The 26,410-nt window shown below is 42.1% G+C and overlaps 1 protein-coding gene across 2 annotated transcripts in view; it reads right to left on the bottom strand.

The window, feature by feature from the left end:
• Positions 1–564: 564 nt before the first annotated feature.
• Positions 565–26,410, bottom strand: part of map2k6 (mitogen-activated protein kinase kinase 6) — a 44,160-nt gene continuing 18,314 nt past the window's right edge. For both annotated transcript variants that reach the window (XM_063482488.1, XM_063482487.1), the window contains 11 exons: positions 24,793–24,859; positions 23,062–23,110; positions 22,424–22,537; positions 20,582–20,701; positions 20,034–20,150; positions 19,858–19,909; positions 16,655–16,782; positions 13,695–13,772; positions 12,797–12,936; positions 8,686–8,731; positions 565–7,786 (listed from right to left, as the gene is read on the bottom strand). In XM_063482488.1, the coding sequence (XP_063338558.1) occupies positions 7,709–7,786; positions 8,686–8,731; positions 12,797–12,936; positions 13,695–13,772; positions 16,655–16,782; positions 19,858–19,909; positions 20,034–20,150; positions 20,582–20,701; positions 22,424–22,537; positions 23,062–23,110; positions 24,793–24,859 (989 nt within the window). In that variant the 3' untranslated portion in view covers positions 565–7,708. The remainder of the gene's footprint in view (positions 7,787–8,685; positions 8,732–12,796; positions 12,937–13,694; positions 13,773–16,654; positions 16,783–19,857; positions 19,910–20,033; positions 20,151–20,581; positions 20,702–22,423; positions 22,538–23,061; positions 23,111–24,792; positions 24,860–26,410) is intronic.

Genomic DNA, 26,410 nt, shown 5'->3' with positions numbered 1-26,410 from the left:
GTGCAGCTCCGAAAACCTCCTCCTTGCAGTTTCCTTACCTGCTAGCAGGTTGCTCCGGTCAACTGTAATTTAAATGAAAGATGCCCTGTTGTCTGCAAAGCCATGCAAAATGAATACGAGCATTTTAGTATTTTAGCCTAATTTTAAAGCTAACCAAGTGTTCTGTATAATAAATGCAGTTGTAGCACTTGTGTTAAACCAAACGGTTCCATTGAAAACTGTCTGCGGTCTCTGCCTCCATGACCTTTCACCTTCTAGAACCAATTGTAACAACAGAGCAAACAGAGCTTATTGTGTAAAAATACCTTTTTTATTGAATTTCCATCATTACAATTGCACACAATCAGTTTGAGCAATTTAAAATATTTATAGAAATTCATTGAGCTCTAAATGAACAGTCATCAGTCTTTAGCAGAGGCTTAAAAGACGTGTAAATATACTGAGAACTTCACTTCCCGTGGGGCACAGCATCCCGACCCCCCGAACCCACCCGACAGCAACAAAAAAGGCCCTCTTCCACATACAGTAGCATCTCTGGATTATTTTGCAACCTCCCACCCCCCCTCCCCGAATAAAGGAACACAACACCGCAAACATCACATACAGCTGTGTGTACCAGCAGTTTACCACCTGCGACTGAGAAACAGAAAGCGCCACGGTTCACAAGTCTCGTTGTAGTTTGCGACAGACGGCTCAGCACGGTTCACAGACGACAGATTTACACTCGATATAATCCGGCCAAACGCACGTCCAAAGGCCTGGAGGAGCCTCCCACACAAAGCAGGCTTTTTTGATGCATTTCATTCATCTGCTGACGCATTTGGAGGACGAGGAAGAAGGTGAGCAAAATTTCCTGATTCTCTGTCTGACATTCAAAATCAAAAAAAGAAGAAATAAATAAATGCGTGGCGTTCCAGTAAAGAACAATCGTCTACTGGATTTAACGGATGCCTGCTGTTGGACGCTGCACAGATGAACTTGGAGGTTAAGAGGGTGAATTGTGGCGGGATGTGAAAACAGACTGCTCACTAAGGACAGTTTCCACTCGGACATCCTACCCTTGCTGATCCACAGCGACCGAGCTTTACTCAGCAGGTGAGAGCGGGCCACAATTAGACTCATGGATGGGAATTCCCACGTTCGGGCAGGCATGTATAAACGAGCACTGAAACAAAAAGGAAAACCGTTCTCTGGGTGCAGCTCTGACGAAGGAGGAGAAGCATGATGACTGTTTTATCTGGCAGCATCTTCCCAAAGAGGAAGAGCAGAGTAAAGATAGCAGAGCTCTCTGGCCAGCACAACGATGGGACAGACAAATGGGCGCGCGCACACACACACACACAAGCACACACAGAGGAAAATCCCATGTGACGTGTGATTAAACTCGACTCTTTTCTCATTACAGCCTATTGAAAAGTGAACATGAATCAACTGTGGACCAGAAATGTCAGCGCTGAGCAGAGGAAACAAAGAATTGCGTGGAGTTAGAAGGGTCTCAGACAAAACCTGCTGTGTTTCTCATTATTGTGTGTGTGTGTGTGTGTGTGTCGTCTGTACAACTGTCCTTTGTGGAAACCCAAATATATAATTTAATAAAATGTTTATTTTCAGTGTAAGAGAAACTAAAGTAGCTTTAAGTTATGAAGAACTTGATGCAACCACAAAGTCATTCTCGCGCTTCTTTCTGTAGTTCAGTAGCACGTGTCCCATTAGTTAGCTGCATACATTATATATTCTTGTGTTTTGGCAGAACAAGCAAAATTACAAAATTAAAATTATTTCTTCAACACAAATCTAAAGAATTTTTTTCAATTATTTTGTGGAAAAAATTTGTTAAACTACTAAAAAAATGCAATTTATCATGTGCACATTGTGTGGACATGTTTGGAAAGCGGCGCGCAATCCAAAATGATTTTCCAGGAATGTCATAATTCTGTCTTTTATGGGTTCATATTGTACAAACAGTGGCAGCTATAAAATATTTAATTTAATCTCCTCTGAATTGCAACCATGAACTTAAATTTTTCCCACTGATATTAACACTAAACCCACTTAAAGTTGTACAAGCTCCCGGCAGACGTTCAGTCACGCCGAGTGAAGCCATTTTCACACGTGAACTCAGGTCAGGACACTGGCCGAGGCTGCCCTCGCACCGAGCAGACAACAGGAAGCCGCCTGTCTTCTGACACCCAATCACCAGTTAATCAGCTCTACACTCACAGTAAACTCTGTTTAACCTTCAGGTGACTGAGTGGCCTCATTTATAACCCCGGCCGTACAGTTCTGTGAGTAAAAATGCTGCCACATCTTTTTAAACCGCTTCTCCTACAGAGTGTCGTTTAGAGGAATTGACCTTGTGGTGGAGCAATGAGTTTAACAACTACATTGTGATGTTTGTGGTGAATCAGCGCTAACAGAACGATCGCTGTGATTTACTGCTGCGTAAGGCTTGAAGCAAATACTGGAGGCCAAAAGTTAGAGTAAAAATAGCTTTGTGGCCTTTGTCTGCATCAAAGACAAAAAGACGTTAGAATCATTTAAAAACTTTTCATAGATAAATGAAACAGGTCAGGTATGATAAACAAAAGTAGTGCAATACAAAATCAGTCCTGTGTAAAAACATAACAGGGTCATAAATGAGACCGAGGCTTCAGGTTTACGTTTGCATCCTTGCAGCCTGAGAGCTTGTGTGAAAATGGCTCATTTTTATTTAGACACTAAAGGGTTTTGGTGTCGTTTATATGGTGGCACTAAATGTTCCCACTGATTTATACTAGTGGGCAAGAATCACTACAAGGCTGCTAACCTGTAACATGATAACCAAACACGATCCGCAGGCTTTTGCAAAAAGGTTTTTCACAATAAAAGCCTTTGCTCTGTAACAGGTTTTCGTCGTGTCAGTGTCACCCTTCATCTTTGATGTTGACAGCTGTACAGACTAAGCATGGCCGACGAGTGCAAACAGCAGCAAAAACAAAGTGAGCAGTTGAAGAAAAGCTTGGTATTATTTGAGAATTTTTACAGTATCACAATTTCAGTTAAATAAAAGTCAGAGCCTCTAACTCCAAACTCTCGCTCTCCCTCTCAAAAAAAAATAATAAAAAAGATGGAAAATGACCACACAGAGGGCAACCCTTCATCGACTGAATGACTGCTTCCTTACAGTAACACACTCGTAAATGTGACAATGTGATATGACTCCTCGGTACAGTGCAAAACATCACAGCAAATTGCAGTGTCAGTGGGTCCAGGACAGGAACTGAAGGACCAAAACAGTGTTTAAGCATCAATCACGAAGACAGACAAGTGTTTCAATGTAAATGTACACCACAGAAATGTACTGTTAGGCACTTAAAACACCTACAAACGCCACACAAACCTAAATCCACTGCTCCGAGTCCATGCGTGCCATGACGAGTCCGACTACCTTTCCCGGCCCCCTAAGCCTGGCTCCAGCTCTTTGGTCACATTTGCTAAGTTAGGTTAATAACCATTTTTCACTAATGGAAAAAAAAGAATCTCGAGGCTCGACCTGTGACGGATAATTTTGCTCTGCTTCCAGAAAGTGTGACTTGAATTTTGTTAATTTCATCATGGACTAAAAACACTAGGGGCAATTAAAAGTCTCTCCAGTATATTTTCATCTTCGGTACAGAGATGCACTAATGAGGAAGCCCTTAAATGTCCTCGCCGCGGTGACTTCTGTCTGCCACCAGTCCTCACATTCAGCTTCACCACAGAGAAACAGTTGGTGAAGTCGGAAAATGAGAACTATAGATGAAAAATAGAGAACGGTGAGAGCTTCATAAAGAAAAATAAGACAGCTTTGCGAGGCGGGCATGGGCATGTTCGCAGTACTTCAAGGAATTATCTAAGCCAAAGGTTGTGGGACTGGAGCCCAACGGGGAGCAGGTTATAGGGTGAAAGGAAGGTTTTTACTCTGCATCAAAACAGGAAACTTCCCTGATAACATGACAGAGCGGACTGTACTCAACTGAGGGCAGACTTTGTTTTGGAGGCTGGCAAAACAGCAGAGAGAACATTATTTCTTTTAAATAGAGCCCCAGAGGTCCACAGATGATGTTTTTCGGGGTAAATGTGGTTGCTCAGTCATAAAAATGTCCTGGTTGACAAAAAATAAAAGCTAAAAAACATTTTTTCCAACCATGAATCTATGAGTTTACAGCCCTCAGCAATCACTGCTCATTAGAGGTGTCAAAGACGTCTAAGCTCTGCATCGACTTCAGTTTGGTTGAATAGCGAAAGGTTGATGGGCGCCAACGTTCCTGCTGTTCACTTGGTTACCAGACCGCTTGATCAGACACCCACATGGGTCTCACAGCATTCCGGATCACTGTGTTGGAGTCGGTGGTGACTTATTTCCGGACAATCAAAGGTGCTGTACCTGCACGCTCAGGCAGCAAGTCGGAGCAGCGCTGCCTGCCAGGAAGATCTGCCAGGTTAGCTGGAGTATTGAGGAAACGTGTCCTCTGACTTTTCAGTCAAAGCTCATCATTATTCAGACGTCTTCTATGAGTTTAACATGTTTTTGAACTTCAGGGAGGACGGCTAGTCGGGTAAAGGCCCAGTGCCACACAGGTTTGTTTATTCCGACTACATTTCCTGTTTGTTTGAAGCCTCTACACAATGAGGAATCAAGTCCAACTGGGTCCTAAGTCAGCTTCAATCGGGTTCAGGGAGAGGTGTGTGTCTGTTTTGCTGCTGCACGTCTCACGTCTGTGTTTCAATATCTGACACCAGGACGGATGCGTGCACAGTATGATCCTGGAGACAGGAACGCTGGAATGGAAAACTGAAGTCTTCTTTATGGACGTGGTAAGGAGGAATTAGGAGCATTATCATCTCCTTCCACTTTGTTACCTGGAGTTTATGTTTTCTCTCAGTTAGCTCTGATTACAGCTGAGATTGTTTGAGTTGTTTGCAGGTGTGTATACCGGATCTGTTCTGATATTAGCAGCAAAATCAGACCACGTCTGAGGGAGTGTTGGCAGACATGAGTGTCTGGGGAAAAAGCCTTTTGTTGTAATGACCTTAAGCATGAATAGATTGAAGCAAATATGATGCATGTATAGGACCATAAATATCAATGATGCGTTTACAGGGTGTTGTGCCCCCGGATGGCCCAAAACTTCTTTCAAATTTGTATAAACTAATAATTTAATACAGCTTTAAATGATGCTGATGTCCAGAGTTTGACTGCAACTCTAACAGGTAAATCGACTGAAGGTGGACCCCCGAGTTTTAGGGTTTGTGGTTGTATAGTGACGATTTATCGATGCTGTAATGTCGAGCACAGTCGGGGGTAAAAGTCCTGTCAGTTCATTTGATCGTCAGAACAGATTAGAAGTGTTTTTGGTTCAGTTTTTGACACAGTTTAAGGCCCCAGAAGTCAAAATTAGAACAAATCACGTGATAATTCAGCAATATAATATTTAAAAGGCGTGAGGATGATGTAAATCCTCAAACCAGGACAAAGCCTCATCGCTCTGCCACTTAAAACACTTCAAGTTTCCCGTTTTGACATCAGAGTAATTCTTACATGACATCTAGAAGGCGTCAGCTCGGCCTCCACAGAAATCACTGCGAGAACGAAGCCAAGAACAAAGGCAACGAGAGAGATGAACACAAGCATAAAAACAGAAAAAACAGAAAATCGAGCATGAGCTACAGTACAACAAGGAACACAAAGTGGGATTATGATGCCATGCAGCGTGTGAGGAGGGAGGGAGCGGATCCCTGCATCATTCTTAACATCTCATTTTCCTTAGACGGTTTCTATATAGAGGCACACAGAAGGCTTGCAAGTTACAGATTAAAAGCATTTCACGTGTTTGAGCCAAGAAGAACACGACAAAAAAAACACAAAGAAAAACAAAAACCATACACAGCTCACACAAACACATGAGAAGAGTCTCAAATGGTTCGGTCAAGTTTCCAAAGGGAAAACAGCAGTTATAATAAATAAGAGAAACTGCAGTAAGTATGTCGAAGGGGGGAGAAAAAACCTGGATCTAAATAATAACAATAATTAATATTAATAATAATAATAATAATAATAATAGCAATAGTATCCAGTTCTTTTCATGGTGAGTGGAGAGGGTTGTGATTGGCTCAGTACAGACAACAAGGAGAAAATCTTCCCCCACACAGCCCACACGCACACGCAAACACACACCCCGACATTTAAAGTGTGTGTGAGCGACACGAAGCTGCACGGCTGCGACTCGGCTCCGGCTTTGTCTCAAAGATCTGCGATTCAGATTCACGCAGGAACAATCAGGAACGGAGCAGTCAGTGGCTTCAAACCAGCCAAAGCTGCTGGACCTCACAATCTCATATCTATTGGAATCTATTGGACTTTGGTGCATTTGGCTGCATTACTTTACAATATCACGGTAAAGTGTAAAAGTTTGATATCTATTCGGAACTTTCATTGTTCTCACATCTTTTGTTTGGGTTTTTTTGGGGGGTCAAATTAGAAATACATTAAAAATAAATGGACGTGTTTGAACCAGCAGTCATCGCTGAGTTTGCTGATGGGGCACCCCGACCACATGGGTACAGTTACACCAAAAAGCACAACTTCACAATTTATTTAGACGCCTTTCAAATTACATAAGCTTGCTGACACGGTGGCATCATGGTGGGCATTTCCATCTTTAATATACAGTCTATGCTTGTACCCGACCACCGTACTAACTAGTTTTAAAATAAGGCTCTTTATTACATGCGTCACATTTGAACATGATGTGCAGATGCACAGTCGCCTGTACTTTTAAAGCAACGTAAGAGTGTTACCCTGCCTGCTGAGCTCTTACAGGGGCAGCGAGGCTGCAGAAAATCCATAAAAAAATGTTGCGGAGCACGAAAACTGCGTTTGTACTTGCATCTGGAGCCGTGCAGCTCTGTGAACATGCCCCACACACACGTCATGCACCAGCTCGCACACATTCACGCTCACAGGCAGCCAAGAGCCCAAAACGTGTAGTTGACCTCCACTGTAATCAGGGGGGGAAAGCAGTGTAAGTGCAGTACCTCTTTGTGGCCACTGGGGGGAGCCCCTGAAGTCAACAATCGGACTCTCCAACTGGCCACATGAGCCCGTTTTTACCCAGAGAGAAATTCTGTACATGCAGTCAATTAATAATCTGATGCAACACTTGCTTCGAGTATGCAAACATTTAGATTATACACAGAAAGATTATATCATTCTTCTTTTTTTTTTTTATATAATCTGCACATCTTCTCGCTTCTGCTTTTCAGCAAAAAAGAAACTATGACTCGACCCTTGTGGAGGCCACAGAGTCAGCGCGCTAACAACAGCGCTCGAGGAGGAGCGCAGCGGCGGGGCAAATCGAATCAAAAGGGGAAGGCTTTGCATACACACATCATAAATTACTCCAGATTTTGTGTGAGGCTCCCGTCTCCCAAACTCCTTCCACCGTGCCAGGTGATGCACAGAGGGGGGGCTGAGGCCAGGTGGGGGGCGGGGACAGACTCCTCGTTCTGCTTCGTCAGCGGCTCCTCTGGGCTCCGTTTGTCTGCCACTGGAGGGAGGGGTGAGAGGGAGTCCTGCGGGTAAATGGGATGGGGGGGGGCTGCGACTGGTGCTTTTTCTTGGATTTTTTTTTTTTGTTTCCTCTTTTTTTAACAGATTTCCCCCCCCCCCCCCCTCCCTCCAGTGCACTCAGTCTCCCAAGATGACTTTCACAAAGCTAGCCACGTCGGTTTCTTTGGCCTCGTGGGAGGTGAAGAAGAGATGTTGCTGAGGAGAAAACGGACACGGAGTTAGTCGGGAGCGAAATCAGAAAAAAGCAATTAAAGCATCAATTCCTTGAGCTTTGAGGCTGCCGTGTTGTTGTGTTGCAGTTTGCATTGTAATTATGGTCATTAGAGCTTTTTTTTTGCACCTGTTTTCAATAAATTTTAGTTTTTGACACTTGGTTTTACACGTATTTGTTGTCATCTCTTGTAGTGACACCTTTGTTGCCTTTTCTGGTCAACTTGTATCTGGTTGCCCTAATTTGGCGCAATATCAATTATATTGAACTGAATTTTTTTCAACTTGTAACGGCACGTTTTGCATCTTTATGTGGACATTTTGTATTTGTTTATAGTTGGTTCATGGATCTTAGTTGTAAACAATCTGATTGTTGCCCTTATGCACCGATTTCACATGTACGTGCATCATTTTTCTTCTATTTGTGCCATTTTGTTGGTGACTTTGCAGCTCTTAATTCTGTGTCTTCTGGAAATTTCTAGTCATTTGGGTTTTATTTTGCATCACTTGGTCATTTTAGACCTTGTAGGAAGTCTCGGTTAGTGGTCATTTTGCACATTTAAAAAAAAAAATCATTTTTGTGTCTTTTTTTGTTCGTTTGCATCCATTTTGGGGTCTCTTTGTGCTTAATTGATTAAGCTGCAGCCGTTCAAACACCTGCACCCCCTCATACTCTGAGCGTTTACTCAGTTCTGGACCTCTAGTAAACCTTCCATGGATGAGACCAGTGAAGCATCTTGGCTTCAAGCATCAAATACGGGGTTTGTAAATAACAATCTAAGTGCACCCCCCAGTGTTTGATTAACAGCATTACAAGGTGCTTGCAGGGAAGTCATGCTTATAATCTGCTAACACAGCAAGAACGTTAACACAGAAACACTCACCATGAGTTCTGTGTAAGTCGGCCGCTCTTTGGAAACTTTCTTTAAGCTGCAGAAGAAGAAAAAAAAAGCAAAAATGAACATTAAATGGTGGATTTCACCACTCTTGCCACAGATCTGTTCTAGCGTCTGATTCAGTGTTATTCTATGAAAGTGTCTGAGAAGTCGCAGACTGCCAGCCTCTGTGGGCTTTCAAGGTAACAGAAAAAGTACAACCAAGCACGGTGAGTCACCCAAGCACCAAAGAAAATAGTCACATCAGTGTCTTTCTGCATTCTGAGTACTGCTCAAAGTGCGGCATCATTTTCTGATATTACCAGAAAACAATGATCGAGGCCATATATCATGTAAGCATTTCAGATTCAACCAGATTCACAGAACACCATCAGGCAGGCGTCTGACCATCACATGTTCATTCAGCAGCTGGACATTAAGCCTGAATCTCCCATAGGAAACCAGATGAACATGGACTACTCCAGCAAATAGCCGGCCCCCAAAAAGTTCAAAACAAGCCAAAAAAAAAAAAAAAAAAAAAAAAAACCACATTACAAAGAAAAGAAAAACAATTCAATAATTTGGCTTTGCTTAAAGGCAGCATCACTTTACATTAGTGACAGAAAGAAGAAGTCTGCTGGTGTTAGCAGTGCTGGGCAAAAAGAGTTCAGTATTCACATTACTGCCACAGATATGCCGTTTCCACATTACAAAGGTTCTTCAGTTATTTGCATGTTAAGCATGTTGTGGGTGGGGTGGGGGGTATTTCAGTTCATGTGGCATGATCTACAGCTTTTAAGGGCTGGAGAAATTAACGGGTTACTGGTTAATTTCTCCAATAACCTTACTGGAGAAATTAACTGACTGCCCCCAGGAGAAAAACAACTGCATCATACTGCTGACGCTGCTAACTCCACCTCTTTGCAAGCTTCTGCACAGACAGCACGCTAATGCAAACCTAGCTAAGCACCCAGAGTGATGTTAAAGCTCAGTGTACACTGACCTCAGCCCTGCAGCCAGAGCACAAACATCTGCAGGTAACAAAGCCAGTGATGAGCTTTAGCCTTCATTTCTACCTGCAAGTGTTTCTACAGTAAATCACCATGGCGATCACTTTAAAGTGTCTTTGTGCTGGTTTTTAACTTCGCAATTTCCTCAGCTTTGTGTTCATATACAAACACTAAATGGCTGACTGTACTTGTTAGGTTGGGGATTGGTGTTGATCTGTGGGACTGTAGCCTACAGGTTTATATTGTTAGTTAATATTTATTTGACAAAATGTTTCAGATCATTTTATAGAGTAACGAGAAAGTAATGTAATGGGTACTGTGAGAAATTACTTTCTGCAGCAAGTAATTAAGTAACAAACTGCATTACTCGTTACTTTTCTTAAAAGTTACAGTATGTGTAATAAATTACTTTCTTGAGTAACAGCCACAACACTGGGTGCTACGCAGAGCTTTACAGACCAAAGTCTATATGTCGTAGTTGTGTACTGTCACCGAGGGCAACGTCAAAACTATGTGGAACGACCAGTAACAGGAGATATTCTTGTCAATGTTCCAACTGTTGTTGCATGCCATTGTAAGATCTCAGTCTTCCAAAGGCTGCCAGACTTCTTTAAGCTTCCTGAAGACATTTCATTCGTCTTCCCAAACACTTCTTCACATCATCTAAAAGTTGATCACTGAAAACTGAACAATACAAGAGTCAGCTCTTCGGGACAAAGCTCAGCGATATATTTGGACTGACAAGCAGAAGAGACTCTCTCCTGAGCATCCAAACATTTGCATTCTGGACAGAGAAGACAGATGATTTAAGATGGCCCTACATCCACCTGGACCACCTCCAAGGTGACGACCCATCAGCTTTTAGGAAACCTCTCTGGTGTGAAACATCTTCAAGTACCTAAAAAACAGACCAGTTGCTTTTAACTCAAGTTTAAATAAATGTTATTGCATTTTCAGCTTGGTCCTTGCTGCAGTGCAGGTGGAGTGAAACAGTATTTAAAATATTGGCAACCACCAGTCTACCCATAAGCCTTTCTTCCTGTTAAAAGGGAGTTTTTCCTTCCCACTGTCACCAAAGCACTTGCTCATAGGAGGTCATTTGATTGTTGGGTTTTTCTCTGTATGTATTATTGTAGGGTCTACCTTACAATATAAAGCACCTTGAGGAGTCTGTTGTAGTGACTTGGCGCTGTATAAATAAAACCTCATTCTCAGGTCAGTGCATTCACAAGGCTTTCAGAAAACTTGGACAAAGATTGAGATTACTGAGATTCAAACTCCGAGATTTTTAGTATCTACACCTATGGTATCATTTAGAAAATCCTCGGTGACTTCCTTCTTGAGTTATTGCATTCACAAACCTAGGTGTCCATGTCCCCTGCCCAGTGAAACAATACCCCATCAACCTTTTACAGCTGAAGGGTAAAAATCACCAAATCTGTCCACTGAATCTGCTTTTCATCTGTGATTTTTAATCTCTGAAGGTTTTTTGCACTTCTTCCTCATTCCTTCTTCAACTGTGGTGGCGGTAGCTCAGGAGGAAGAGCAGATCTGCTAATCGGAAGGTTGGTGGTTTGATCCCTGGCTGCTGCAGCTTGCATGCCAAACATCCTTGGGCAAGATACTAACCCCAAGTTGCTCCCCAATGCATCCATCAGATTATGAGTGTAGAAAAGCGCTGTATAAGAATCAGTCCATTTGCCATTTAACCAGCCGACATTATTACTTTATGAACCCTCATCACTGTGCATCACAGCAGCCTCTGCAAGTCCTGAACTTCCAGAGCTATGCATGAATACAACTTCTGGCTGATTGGACGTCATCAAGTTTACACCTGCATCATCACGGCCTCCCTTTTCTTAAAGGCAAGGTTGTGATGCCCGTCTTAAATTAAGAAAATCCTTTCAGCTCACTCGGCGTACGTCTTCTCGCTGCACAAATACCTGCATGTGTCACTAAGCAACAAAGAAAGAACAGAACAAAAAATCCCCAGCAGGAGGAAACATTCAGAGGAGCAAATATTCTCACGTCTCACAGGGAAACTGCAAAAAAGGTAAGAAAAACACAGACACGCCATCTCACGCCATCACCTGCGTTACAGACATAAATCCAGATGAAGCGAGCGGGGATGACTGATCATGTGACCGGTGCTAAGATGGAGGTCAGGTTTTGGCATGTAGAAGATCTGATCTTGGAGGCACAATCACAATAATCTCGTTCTCAATGGTGCGGTTACAGTTTGGAGGAGTAACATTACAGAAGAGGATGCACGAAACATCCGCTCGGCTTTTGACAAACATCCAAAAATGATACGCAAACGTTTCCGCTCCTCAAGCGAAGACATCCCGCTTTTCTCTCTTTACTTTTGTTTATCCTCCATCTCTCTGTGCTCTTACTCACAACAGGGGCTTGATGAATATCTCAAATATAATTATTTTAGTTTCCAACAATTACGAAAACAAAATAATCAAAAACTATACTCGGTGTTTAGAGACTATTAAAATTATTAAACATGGAAACCACTGAGCAGTTCATTCTCAAAGACCCGTGTTTTTCTGTTTAGAATATTTATTATTGCTCGTTACTAACTAACCACCTCCTCATTTTTACCGCCATCATGTCAGTCTCACATTCATGCGCTCTCCTGCCATCCTGCCCGTATGACCCCCAAACCTGCCAGCCTCCCGCCTCACCTCTGTGCACCCTCACTGGTTCACACAGCATTTATGCTCAAAACAATATTTGCAGCTCAGTTCTTGTAAATTACAGTGACACAAAATTACAAAATTAGAGTAATTAAACTAGTATATAGGGATCAGTAAAAAGTGCACAGTTGCATGTTTTTACAGCATATTCAGATACAGTCCCATCCTGTGAAAAATAACAAAAACAGCAACAATGAAGCCAATCTAATAAAGGGGAAATCATCTGAAGCCCACTCAGCTGGGATCAGTACACATCTCTCTCTGATATGTAGCAGCTTCGCGACTCTGCAGGCTTCTCCTGTGTAAAGATCTGTGGGTAATTGCTGTCTGGGTGTAGTTCTGAGACGTGGATCAGGCTGGAAGAAAGTGGGACAAAGCAAGAAAATAAACCAGAAAAACGCGTACCACTGAGAGGTGAAGTCCACAAACTCAGGGGAGAACTGGTCAGCGGGAAGCTGGGGCGAAGGCTCTTCCACCACCTGCTTCAGCTGCTGGAAAGGTGTCCCCCACGAGTCGTACGGGAAGCGCAGGATGGCGAGCTCGATCTGAGCCAAACAAGACAAAAAAAGAGGTCAAGGAGCGTTTTTAGTGCTTTAGTGAGCACAAACACAACCTGACACGAACTTATCTGCACAGCTGCATTCATGTGATTTTTCACCCAAATTCATCCCACGTCGCAGCGTTATTTAATGACCGACCCCAAAACAAGCACACTCTAAAGATCCCACTCATCTCCAGAAGAGCAGCCCACACGTGGCTTCCCAAACATCCGTTACTGTTTTTAACATTACTGTAGTTTTTCCTCTCACTGCTACTGCAGCATTAATGAGTTTCACACTAAAATCTCATCAGCTGCTTCACCTCCTTCAGTTCAGCTTTCGAGGAACAACAGGTGCTCCAACAATCAGCCCCCGGCAGGTTTTATCCCACACACTGATCGCTCAATCTGTCTGGACCGCCCATTCTTCATTTTACAATTATTACAAAAAACACTACTTCCACTACTCTGAAATCACAATTTTCCTCTTTTATTTAAAACCCATTTAGTGCCCTTTTAAAATTCAGACTGTGCTGGAACATTCGCTGCTCGAACAGCCGATCGAACAGGCAGAGACGAGCACGAGTCAACTGCTGAATCCTTGATGCCAAAATCCTCCTCGGTCCGGCCTGAGCTGCAAAGCTATGAATATTTCACGAGTTTTTTCATTTTTAACTGCTAATCGTGTTTGCCCTCGAGATTCTCGGTTTATTTTGCAGCGATGCAGAAAAGGTGAACAAACGTATGCACGTTTGATGGCTTTACCATCGTGATTCCTAAACTCCAGATGTCCGACTTGACGTTGTAGCCTTTCTGGTTGGTCTCAGGATTGATCCTCTCCGGCTGTGGACAGACAGAAGGTCACATGATGATGTCAATAACGGCAGCCGTTGTCAAGGATAACCAGCTCCGCTGCCCCGTAATCCCAAAACTCTTGTGCACACACAGACCGAGCAACTTACCTGGCTCTAAATACCACTCAGCCAACCAGCGGCCTGCCGAGTAGTTAAAGAGTAACTGGCTCATTAAACGTGTGGATGATAATGAGGGACTTGAGGTCGCAGATCTAAAGAGACTTTTAATGCACAAAATCTGCGTTCGCAGCCAAAACCGACAGGAAGTATGTTCTGGTCTACGTTTTCCCTCCAAGGTAAAAATACTTCCCTTTGTTGTCCGTCCAAAGCGGGATACTTGCTCACGTATCCAATCCCAGGATGTATTATCATACTTAAAACATTAAAGTCATAACATTCGTCAACATTCAGGCTGGCATGGGTGCTGCTGCATTTTTATGAGCGCAGATCCTCAAAATTCAAAGAAACCTCTGAAGACACCAACACTGCAGCAATAACAGTGCCATTAACAGCTTGTGTTTAAACAGCAAGACAGTTTTCTATGGAAGTGTAAAGTCACTTGCACTTTCCAACACAGACTTCACACGGGAATCTGTGTTGTCTGTCTGTGTTTTTCTGTGGCAAAGTCTTGAGCCACCCAGAAGTTCTCTGCATTTCTCCATCCAGGCAGTCAGACTTGTCTTTTTTTTTTTAAAGCGGCCTTGAACAATAGTTCTCCGGCTCTCTGGAGATATTTTAGCGTTTCCTTTGGACACTGGCCGTTTTTCAGCCCAGTCCTTGTATCTGACCATTTTCAGAGGAATGCTTTTGGTGCGCAGCTGAACACTGATCTATGAATCACTGAAGCACTTTAACTGTTGTTGTGAATTGGTGCTATATAAATAAAACTGAAATGAAGCATGAAAAAGGGCACCTAATTCAAAGGCTGAACCAGTGTGGTGTCTACATGTTACTGACAACTTAGCAAAGAACCAATTTTAAGTCATGTATGTAGACACTTTGTTGCTAGCAGACAGAAAAACATGCCACATTTGTTCACATTTCTTTACAATAATCTTTAAAAAATGAAGTTTGACAGACATAAAGCACAACAGCGAGTGTCTGTGAGGCACAGTGGAGGCTCCGTCATGGTTCAGGGGCTGCATGTACCCAGTGACTGAATTCGATTAGACTTTTACGAGCACCAACAGATTTTTATCTGGAAAACAGCTGATTGGCAGCAGCTTAAAGTTGGCGATTTATGTAATGTTTTTATTATTATTAACAATCTTCGTCTAGTTTCTCTGACCTGCATGGACTAAATCCAGGTGCTGCTGCTCTTCAGCCTGACCTTTGATTCTTTGTGATTCCAAGTATTGGCCAAAATGTATTTTAGAAGCATAACCTTAAATCTTTGAAGCGTACCAAATGATGTTTGAATGAGGTGCGTGAGACGAATGTTTCCACCGGTGTTTAAGAACACTGGTTGAACTGAACAGGCTGGGCATTATGTGCTTCCATGAGACTGAATCCTTGCGTAAACTAGGAGGCTTTCTTGGACTTTTGAGTTATCTTGATCATTCCGAAAGACGCAGCATTATTTCATTTTTATAAGAAGGTTTTCCTGGAAATCCAAAGAGTCGCCTCTTCAATCCAGGAAAACAGAGCCACGCTTCTCTCAATTACACTGTAGTTTTCTCTTGTCTACAAGGACACACACACTCCTATAATAATCAAACGCTTCCAAGCTTTCAGTTTTAGTAAAGTGTAGAATTACTGCCTCGTAGTTAGATGCATCAGCCAACCTGCTGCGGTTTATATTTATTGCCTTTCCAGATTATAAAACACATGTAGCGAGGCCCTTGAAGGGATTTAACAGGTGGCCACCAAATCAGTATTCAAACAATTGTGAAATAAGGTCAAAGTCTCGCCTTCTGTTCCCGAGTTGTGTGCTTTTGCAGAACGCCGTCGCAGTAAAATGACCTGTGAACTTTTTGTAAATGTTAAAACTCTGAGACGTTTGGCTAAAGCGTATGAATTCCTGAGTTATGGCCCAAAGAGTGTTTTGTAAGGTCAAAGTGACCTTTGACTGTCAAAGTCCATTTTAGAATCCAGACGAACGGACGATCACATCACCGGCATGCATAACAGAGAGCAGGAGGAGGAAGGGGGGTGTTAGGGACGTAACAACAGGTACACAAACAAAATGACGCTAAAAGCCTAAAAAAATGTCTATAATTCCTATAAATTTAAAGTTTTTCATATAGTTTCCATTTGTAAACTACTTCTGATTCATTAACAGGTGTAAAAGTTTCAGTACTTGTCCTACAAGAATCCAAAGCCTTTGTTGTTTTAAACTTGAAGAATCTCCTGCTCATGGTCATCTTCTCCTGCATCTCTGGACACAGCTGCTATCTTTAGATCACGTCATTGAAGCCCTCATATGTCTCCTCGTGTTTGTGCCCCTGCAGTGAGTGCATCGGGCTCGCCTCCTGATTCAAAGTCATGATTAGTCTGGACAACAACTGGACACTGTGCATCCTCCTGGTTTTGCTCCTCACCTGCTGAGTTACCTTCCAGTTTGGAAAGTTTGGACTGATAAATACTGCTTGGTCGTATTGAGAGGCTCAGCGTTCATAACTAGTAAAGATAAATTAAACAGAGTTGATGTTTGCACTGTCTGATCTCGCCACAGAACATCGTGAAAGTGGTCCGAACACCATTTGACGACAAGCAGACGTCGTATCGTTGCATGGAGCTGTCAGCTCACACACTCAACTTCACGTTGGACGTTATAACAAAGTAATATCAATCAAAGAATCAACAAAGTGAGAACATTTTGAGCTTTATTTTACATTTTCACTTCATTCATTAAACCATCGCGCTGCTTACCGCCATGTAGGGTTTGCAGCCAGCGTCCATGGTTTTAGCCACAGAGTCCACCAGGTAGCCGCTGATGCCAAAGTCGCACATCTTCACTTGGCCCTGAGTGTTGATCAGGACGTTGGAGGGTTTCACATCTGGAAAGACGGCCAAACAAACAGGACTTTTAGCGAACAGTCGCTCTGTTAGTTCTGTTTTTTTTCCTCTGAGAGAGCAGCTGGCTGACCTAGCTGCAGACTGCGGTCGCTGTTACAGTCCGACGGGGTGTCTTCATTTTTGTGACGTATAGCTGCTTTATCGGTGACTTTGACCCAACAACAGTAACACGGTGGTAACAGAGGTTTGACACAGGAAGGATCAACTCTTAAAATACCAGCATGAGGTTTGCAAGATTTAGCTCTGTGGCTACAACATATTACTTCTGCAAAGCTTCTGCTGCTCATCCTCAAATCTGTGTTTTAACAAAATCTATTTTATACACTTGTTACACAAAATGTTAAATTAATGGCAAATCTGAAGTGAAAAACTACCAAGCTTAAAGTCAGATGCTTGCAAAACGTAGCAAAATATGTATTTTGTTTACCTGAACATACTGGAAAAAAAGAAAAAATAATCACAAAATACTTTGATAAAAATACAAAAATAATTAGAGAAAAATAATAGAGTTAAAAAAACCTGAAAATAAAAGCAAAATTTAAAAAATAAAAAACTTTGATATTTGTTATCCACTGCAGCGAACACTAACATTATGTAACAATGTATTTTACAGATAGCCATTGTACAAACTAGGGCTGGGTATCGTCACTGATTTCTAGAATCGATTCGTTTCCGATTCACAAGGTCCCGAATCAATTCGATTCAATTCGATTTGAATCTGGGAAATTTTGACAGTCAGAAATATTATAATTCAGATCAGTACATTTACATATTTTTGTATCTATAAAAAGGAAGCTGACACACGCAAGACTTTATCAAAGGTGTGAGCGTCACAGCAGATGCCTTTGTGTCAAAGTAGCTGAAGATAAAACACAGAAAAACATGAAGGTGGTTTTCCTGGCCTGGGATTTTATAAAAATATTCTGCAGTACATCAAAAACGAAAGAAAACCATTAATCAGCATATGAACGTTACCTCTGACGTTACAGCGGTTTTATTAGACACACGGCTAAGCGTTTTGCATTTTGCATAATTTTAAAAAGTTTAAATTTGTTCAGTATTGAACAGCAGAAATTAGGTTTTCTTTTCGGAAGTATGTAAAACGAAAAAAAAAAACCAGCGGCCGACAGCGCTGTAAACAACAGTAGACTTGTGCGTAACAAGCAAGCGAATAATGCAGAAAACAGATTTTTAGACGGGAAACTGTTCTTGAAGTACAGAGAGAGAGAGAGAGAGAGAGAGAGAGAGAGAGAGAGAGCTGTGCATGAAGTGTGATTTTATCGTGGTGGAAGCAAAACAGTAAAAGTCAGAGTGAATTCATGACGATGTTTATGTGAAGCGTAGTTTGGATCTTCTTTTGCTGCTGGTTCGGTCAATATTGTTTGGAGAGAGATCAAACTAACAGCTTTAGAATCAGCGCAAAAAGGGCGTGAACACAAAGCGCGGACGTGCCGATAGATCAGAATCAGCGAGCTGTCGGCTTTCAGCCCCGACCGTGTCCGTGCCGTCGGGTGAGAAAGGCGACATCTCACTGATTCTGATCCGTCCGCACTTTGTGTTTATGTCTTCGTGCAGAATCCGTGTTCCTGCTCTCATTTACAGTCTTAGCTGTTTGGTGGTTGTTGAAATTTTGTGAGGTTTTACCTGAGATTCTGGCGTTTCGGGCAAAATAAATTTATATCAAACAATCGATTCAGGATTTTAATGAATCGATTTCACGTTATCCAAGCCAGAATCAATTTTAATCGATGAATCGATTATTAAAACCCACCCCTAGTACAAACCACACTTAATTTATCACATATTTGTGAAGCTATTTAAGAATTTCATAATTTATTTTGACAAAAATGTAATAACATTTAATGATGTGGTGTAACGATTCTCCTAACATGTGAAAACATTTTTATTACATTACGTGACATTAAACTGTGTTTTTATTCTTAACAACTAAAGACTGTTTTGGTCAATAATAACTAGGAAGCTAACTTTGTACTCTATGAACTGCAAAGCAGAGTAAGAATTAGTAGCATAAAGTAAATAAAAACTCTTTGCTTATTTACGAAAAATCTGAGCATTTTTATTTTAAAGATTTGTTCAAATTATCGACAAACCTCAACTAATTTAGGCCTTCTTTTACATTTCAACACAACATCATATCAGCATCGTCTCTGTAATGATAGTGATAAGAACTTAATAATAATTTTAAAGCAACACTAATAAAGAAAGGGCTCATTTTCAAACGACAGTGGACTTGTGCGTATTTTGAGATGCGTTTGGGTTCCAGTGCAGATCAGGCAGCGATGATGCTTTAACCCAAAGTTCCCCAACCTTTTATGCACCATGGACCGGTTTATGTCAGACAATATTTTCACAGACCGGCCTTTAAGGTGTCAGGGACAAATACAACAAAATAAAACCAGTACCGGTACCAAAAAAAAGAAAATTTATTCATAACACACGGGAAAAGACCCACACCCGAGCCTCAACTCTTGCGGCCCGGTACCGGGTTGGGGACCACTGCTTTAACCGCCACAGACCAACTAGCCTTCATTAACATATCAGTGTATAATGTACATGACTGAATCTCCACACATATTTACACATTTGCATTTTAAGGCAACACAAAAGTTGCTGCTGTTTCACTCCAAGGACAAAAAGAACATTTTCATAAATTTAGCAGAATCGTGTTATTGTCTTAAATAATCCAACAGCTAATGTTCAATCTAACTGCGTTCGATACTTGTGCTGTCATATGCAGCCCCGCCAGGTGAGTGGTCTGAAGCACTCGGTCCAGTTCAGCGCCCCCCATCGCTGCTGAGGCTGCACCAGCCGGCCTGACAACCGCACACGTGAGGCTGCAATCCACCGTTTTCTGACCCAGAACCAGAGACGGATGCTCGTTTAACTGCTTTAACACAGACGCACTGCTGTGGCTCTCCAGTAAGATCTGGCAAGAGTCTGAAGGGATAATGGAAGCGGAAAACAGAAGCAGCCGCATGCAGCTGAGAGGAAATTGGCAGTGAGAGTTTAATGGGTCTCCAATCTAAGGCTCTTACCTCTGTGTATGACTTGCAGATTGCTGTGGAGATGCTCCAGAGCTTTTACTATCTGTAATGAGAAAGGCCATCAATAAGCAAATGAGCGTTACATAACCCGTATGTGTCATTAAGCTAAGTTGAGTGTTCGCATTAAATTTTAATCATTCACATTATGCCGCTTTAAGTGAACCTACTGAGACAGCGATCTTTCCCAGGATGTCCTCGGGGATGGTCAGGCCCTTCTCAATCACCTGCTTGTAGAACTTGTCGAGGGAGGTGTCCATCAGCTCCATGCAGATCCACACGTCGCCCTGGCAACAGACAGGCAGATTTGGAAACAGATCAGGACAAAAAAAAAAGAAAAAAAAAGGCAGAACAAAAAGGCGCCGGCCGGATTCCAAACAGACAGGAAGTGACAGATTTTCCAGTGATTCAGACCCAGTGAGGAAATCCTGAACATCCACTCACTGCTGCAGGAAGTTTCTGCATCAGACAGTCTGCAGAGGTGCCCCCCGACCCCACTCTTAAACTGTTTTAGTCTTTATATCCATTACTTCTTCAAGACCCCTCTGTGAGAGATTTGAATGACTCTGTCCTGACTGATTGAACAACAGAGAGTTCAATGTTTTTGCACTATGGAATATATTAAGATACTTTCCTTCACTCCTCTCCCCAAAAAGACACGCCGCCACGAATGCACAAAGAAAATGAATAACGAGCAGCAGCCTTTCTGTGACTCTACCTCTCTGAATAGTGCTCCGTAGAAGGTGACGGTGTAAAAGCAGTCCACTGTCCTCATGGAGATGTCCAGATCCATGAGCAGCCTCTTCTGCTCCTGAGTGTTCACCGTGGCCCGAATCCGCTGAGGAAGGATGACAAGAAACAAACCCTCAGAGTGAAAGCAGTCGCACTTTGTGTTGTCAGCAGGGAGACAGGCAAGAAATGTGCAGCTTCTTCACAGGTAACATTATCCTACTGCTGGTCATGAGGTAAACGGCAGACATGACGTTTTTTAATCGGGGTTAGAGATTAGAGAAAGGCCAAAAACTGCAGATGGGGGGAAACAGCAGAGCAGCTCAACTCAAAGTTTAAAATCAAGTAAAACTAAACTGAGTCTGAATGTGATTACATCCCCACCTGAGCTTTTCACTTTGACTTTTCAGTTCCACAGAACTTCCCCATACCACATGTAGAAAAGACACAATAATGAGGAGCAGAGAAATACAATATTTACACCGTCCAATCACTATTATTATAAACTTAAATTTAAAAAAACTCATGTGTTTTAGCTTTGCAAAAAAAACTAATGCAAGAGAAATATGCAACAGAATGAATGAAGCAATAAATGCCCAGGAAGGATATTTGCAAAGTGTTTCCTCTGGAGCAACAATGGTCGGTAAATAAATAAAAGCAAAGCTCCAGCTGTAATACCCAAGGTGGTGACGAAAAAAGAGAAAAGGTTTGACATTAACACAAAATCAGAATTCAGAGTCAGAGTAAACTGGCAGCTGGATGGCCAAGAACATCTGACCTGTCAGTCCAGCAGGAGAAACCCAACAAATGTCCACAAGATCCTTAGGTTTGCTTTACAAACCACTCCACATACTTTACTGTTCACTGCCATACGTAGAGTGATGTGTGGGGTCAACACACACAAAACTGCACTTTTATGCTCATTTCAAAGAACAGCAATCAGGATCACTAATCAAGCAGGATGTCAGAAATCCTTCATAAACTCTAAAACTGCTGAACGTACAGAGCCAGATTCAGATTCAGATTTTTGACACAGAATGGGGGAACCACAGATTAAACCTTTTGTATTTCTATTTGTGGAACAAAAACTATGGAACAGTTTTGTAATTTTCAAGTCTACAGTAAGACAACAAATTAGTAAATATATATTTATACTGACCTTTATATTTATACACAGACTTTTCTTTGCCGTTGTCTCTGTTTTTGTGGGCCAAGTGTGACAGACATGGTAACTCAACAGTGAATTGAGTTACCCTAACCCTAACCCTACTCCAGGACTGAGTTGTTATTTTATGTCATGTACATTGTGTCGATTGTGTTTGCGCATGAATGTGTGTATATATATCAGTATGTTTATATTTTGGTTTGATGTACAGGGGTTTTGCATGCCTACGGATCGATCATCATCATTAACATCATGATGAGATGATGATGAGAGTCCCATCCTGACCTCCTTCCCTGTGCGCTCTGCAGTTTTTGCATGGAATAACTGGATCTCCATTTATAAAACGAGCAGTTTCCATTTCCAAGTCCAAAAGCAGCGCATCAGGTGAGGAGCGAGACCAGGACCACACTCCTAATTTTTTGTATCTCCACTTTCTTAGCAAATTCTTTAATGTTATTCAGTTCACTCTGTGAGAATTGTTGAGTTTAAAGGTTAGAGGTTAAATATTCTAGTCGTACATGTGCGTGGTTTGCGCACAGAGTAGAACTGAAACATTCGGACACACGTTTTAAGCACATTTGTGTTTTTGTGTGTTTGTCACTTTGCTTTAATGGGCTCGTGGTTAAACAAACATTCCTGAAGTCTGGAAATCGTCTTTCCTTTTACCTTAACAGCCATGATCAGGCCACTCGGCACGTGTCTCATCTTGTCCACCACGCCGTACGCTCCTCTGCCGAGCTCGGAGATCTGCTCCAGGTCATCTGCCTTCACCTCGAAATTCTGCACAAACGGAGGACAAGTTCCAGTGGACACCAAACCAAAGGGCGAGGAATCTCTCATGCCTCTTTTAAGCCATGCAAAAGTCTCCTCCACGATGCAGCGGAATACTTCCTAATTTTTTTTGTTTCCAATTGTTCAAACACAAGAAAAAAAGAAATCTCTTTGACTTGTGGCCAACTCGAACAGAGAACGAGCAGCCAGCCCTGCCAATGGAAAATTCCACTTATTTGAGGAGTTTAAAATAAATATTTTTACTGCCTGATGGGCAATAAAAAGCATTCCAGTCTAACCACAATCAGAAGTGTTCAATTCGTCTGTAATGTTCATCGGGGCATTCTTTACAGCCAACAGAGCCGCGATTAAGCCAACCTATGTGGATCAACCAAAATTACACTGGGAGGAGGAAAAAAGTAAGAAGTTATGTAAGAGACCGCGACGAGAGGAGGAAAAAAAGCATCAAACCCTGAATGGGATTAGGAAAGGTGGAAAAGAAGACAGTAAATGAGCCAAAGGAATAAAATTACCTTCTCTCCGATAGTTACACAAGCTTTCGAATCCAAATCTCTGGGGGGTCTGAAACACAAAAACATTTGGTTACATATGAGCAGGTTAAACTGTTCTTTAGAGGACGCGTCGCACATTTCAGGAACAAAACAGCAGAATTTATTCTTCTGCAAAAAACACCAACTATGAAAAGGTGCTTCTGGCTTTCAATTCACATCAATTCTATGTTATTTACTTAGCACCAAATCACAACAACAGTCGCCTCAGAGTGCTTCGTATTGTAAGGTAAATGTCCTTTGCTTTGGGAGCAGCGATTAAAATTTTAAAAAGTCAGAATCTTGAAATAAATAACTGAGCTTTTTCCCCCATCAGCACCAGTGGAGAGAACACAGACTGTATATAAGAGATGGAAGCAGCAACATCTGTTTGGTATTAAACCTAAAACTGAGTATTTTTACGATCTTGGTTTTGAGACAGGATGTAACAAGACCTGGCTTCAATTCAGTTTTATTTATACAGCACCAAATCACAACAACAGCCGCCTAAAGGTGCTTTATATTATAAGATAGAACCTACAATAATACATACAGGGAAAAACCCAACAATCATATGACCCCCTATGAGCAAGCACTTTGGTGACAGTGGGAAGGAAAAACTCCCTTTTAACAGGAAGGAACCTCCGGCAGAACCAGGCTCAGGGAGGGGCGGGGCTATCTGCTGTGATTGGTTGGGGTGAGAGAAGGAAGACAGGATAAAGACATGCTGTGGAAGAGAGCTCCACTTTTCAGGCCTGGAAACTGCGTCCATCCTTTATACCACAAGTGTCAAACTCCAGGCCTCGAGGGCCGGTGTCCTGCAGGTTTTAGATGTGTCCTTGATCCAACACAGCTGATTTAAATTGCTAAATCTCCTCAACACGTCTTGAAGTTCTCCACAGGCCTGGCAATGAACTAATCTTTGATTCAGGTGTGTTGACCCTGGGTGTTTTCTAAAACCTGCAGGAGTTCGACATCCCTGCTTTATACTATTCACTTAACCTGTTTATACTACAGTGAAAAAAAACATAGTAAATAACTAATAACAAAACTATATAAAAAATATTAGATTAATTAGATATAGTAAATAAGATGCAATACACAAAATAAGAAATTAAAATAAGCAGAAAAATACTACACTATTAAACAGATACTTTTGTAATTTAAAAACAATGAGAAGCACAGTTAAACACAATAATGTAGCCACAGTGTTTCTGATATTTCATCTACAAGTTGGCTCTGAACCAGAAACGCCTCTGCAGCTGCAGGTTTCCTAATGAAGAGGACTCACTTTAAAAATACACTGAACACTAATTTCTTTTGTTTGTTGCAGAAAACCTGTTCTTATCAAAAGGCAGCTGCAGACTGAGCTTCATGTTATCAAAAATGTGGAGAAAGAGCTACAAACAGAAGCTTTTATTGTGGCGAGAACGTGCAGTTATCAGGGTAATTAAGACCAAAGAAATTTACTCTTTCATGTTCACACGCTGCTTGAGGGTGTGGCGGACTGTAAAAGAGTGCTTACAGAGAAAGATGGTATTAGTGGGAGCGTAACTTCCTCCTCCTATTTCCTGCTGCTGCACAGATTTTCATTTCACATATTCAGCATTCTGACTTGATTTAAGAAAGGGTCAGACATGCAAACTGGGATCAATAATCACACAGATATAAGAATGAATGCATGTTTCAGTAACATTCTGCAGAAATGAGACTTACACTGAGCTGGTACTGGTAGCCTGCTCAAACGCCTCCTTGGGGAGCTTGAGCACCCGCTTCCTCTTACCTGAAAACAAACACAAAACAACAAGAGAAGCTGTGAGAGTTACAACTGCATGAACAGTTTGAAATAAAATACACCAGGAGACGTTGTCAGAACCACTGACTACAACTGGGGAATATTTGATACAGCTTGATGATTCAAGCCACACTGACCGCCAGCATTAATGGTACAAGTTCATTGTGGAGCTGCAAGCTGCTCAGATACAACAGGGCAGCTGTGCATGTGCAGCTCTGCACGAACGAGGAGAAAGGAGGCAGAGGGAGACAGACACTGGGGAGTCTATTTCTGTCTCCCAGTGAAAGAACAGCAAAAGCTTTTTTTTTCCCCCAAACTAATTGTTGACAAGCAAAACCTATCCATTATCTTCCAATTATCCAAAGTTAGGCTGCTGTGGCAGCAGGCTCAGCAGGGCATTCTAGACGTCCTTGTCCCCAGCAGCACTTTGCAGTTCCTGCTGGCGTCTCCTCCCAGCTGGGCGTGCCCGAAAAGCTCCAAAGGAGGCATTTAGGAGGCATCCTAATGAGATGCCCAAACCACCTCAATTGGCTCTTTTAGACATGAAGGAGCAGCGGCTCTACTCCGAGCTCCCTCAGCATGTCTGAATGCCCTTACTCCGTCACCCCGAAGCTCGTCCTGCTCGTGCCTGCAACCCTATTCTTTTGGTGACTACCCGGAGCTCACAGGTTACAGGCTCTCATCACCACAGCAGTCCAGTACAACCTCATTACTGCTGGCTCAGCAACAATCCACCAGCCTGCCACCTCTCAGCCTTCTCAGCATCCCTGAAGATTCTGAGATGAAGTGATTTCGATGAATTTATCCTTAGTGGTCCCACCTGGAGGATGACCAACTACATGAGAAATTTGGTTTTAATTCATTTAATGGACTGTTTGTTTGCATCACGTTTCACTTAGGGATTTTTGATTAATGAAACTCAAAATGGTGAAAATCTTTCCAACTTTGTTGCACATGCGATAAGCGTCACTCTTAACACAGAGCTGAAGTGTGGAAGCAACAATTTATTCATCGTCTACCTGATCTGTCTGCCGGTGCAGAGGTTAGCTCCTTGAACTGGTTTGTGGGTTGCCAAGATGTGGGTTGAAACTACACAATCTGGCAACATTGTATATGTATTTTAGTTGTTCATAATAAAGTCTGAGAGTCATACAAATGACTAAATTTTACCTGCAATGACTGCAAAGCTGTGAGATTGTCTTAAAACTTCTCTGTTCACAATACAAACAAATATCAAAGATCTGTGACATCAAACCAAGAGACACTTCTAGAAGCAAAAACCTCAAGATGACATTTTTGGTTGAATTACAGTAAATCACATATCTGCCTGAACTCCCTGTATTTGTGCAAACTTGTGTAATAGTGTAGTCTGAGTGAAGCTCAGAGCAGCACAGAGCATACTCATGAGGCTCCGGAGGATGGGTTCACTGGCAGTGGAGCGTACCGCAAGATGAAAGCATACTTAACTTCTTAACATAGCTCAGGATGAGAGATCAGTTCATCATCCTCCTCAGCCTTTGTTATCCCCCCTTCGGCAAC

This window comes from Pelmatolapia mariae, linkage group LG8 (genome assembly GCF_036321145.2).
Source record: "Pelmatolapia mariae isolate MD_Pm_ZW linkage group LG8, Pm_UMD_F_2, whole genome shotgun sequence".
Taxonomy (NCBI): Eukaryota; Metazoa; Chordata; class Actinopteri; order Cichliformes; family Cichlidae; genus Pelmatolapia; species Pelmatolapia mariae.
This window is presented reverse-complemented; position numbering and strand designations above follow the sequence as displayed.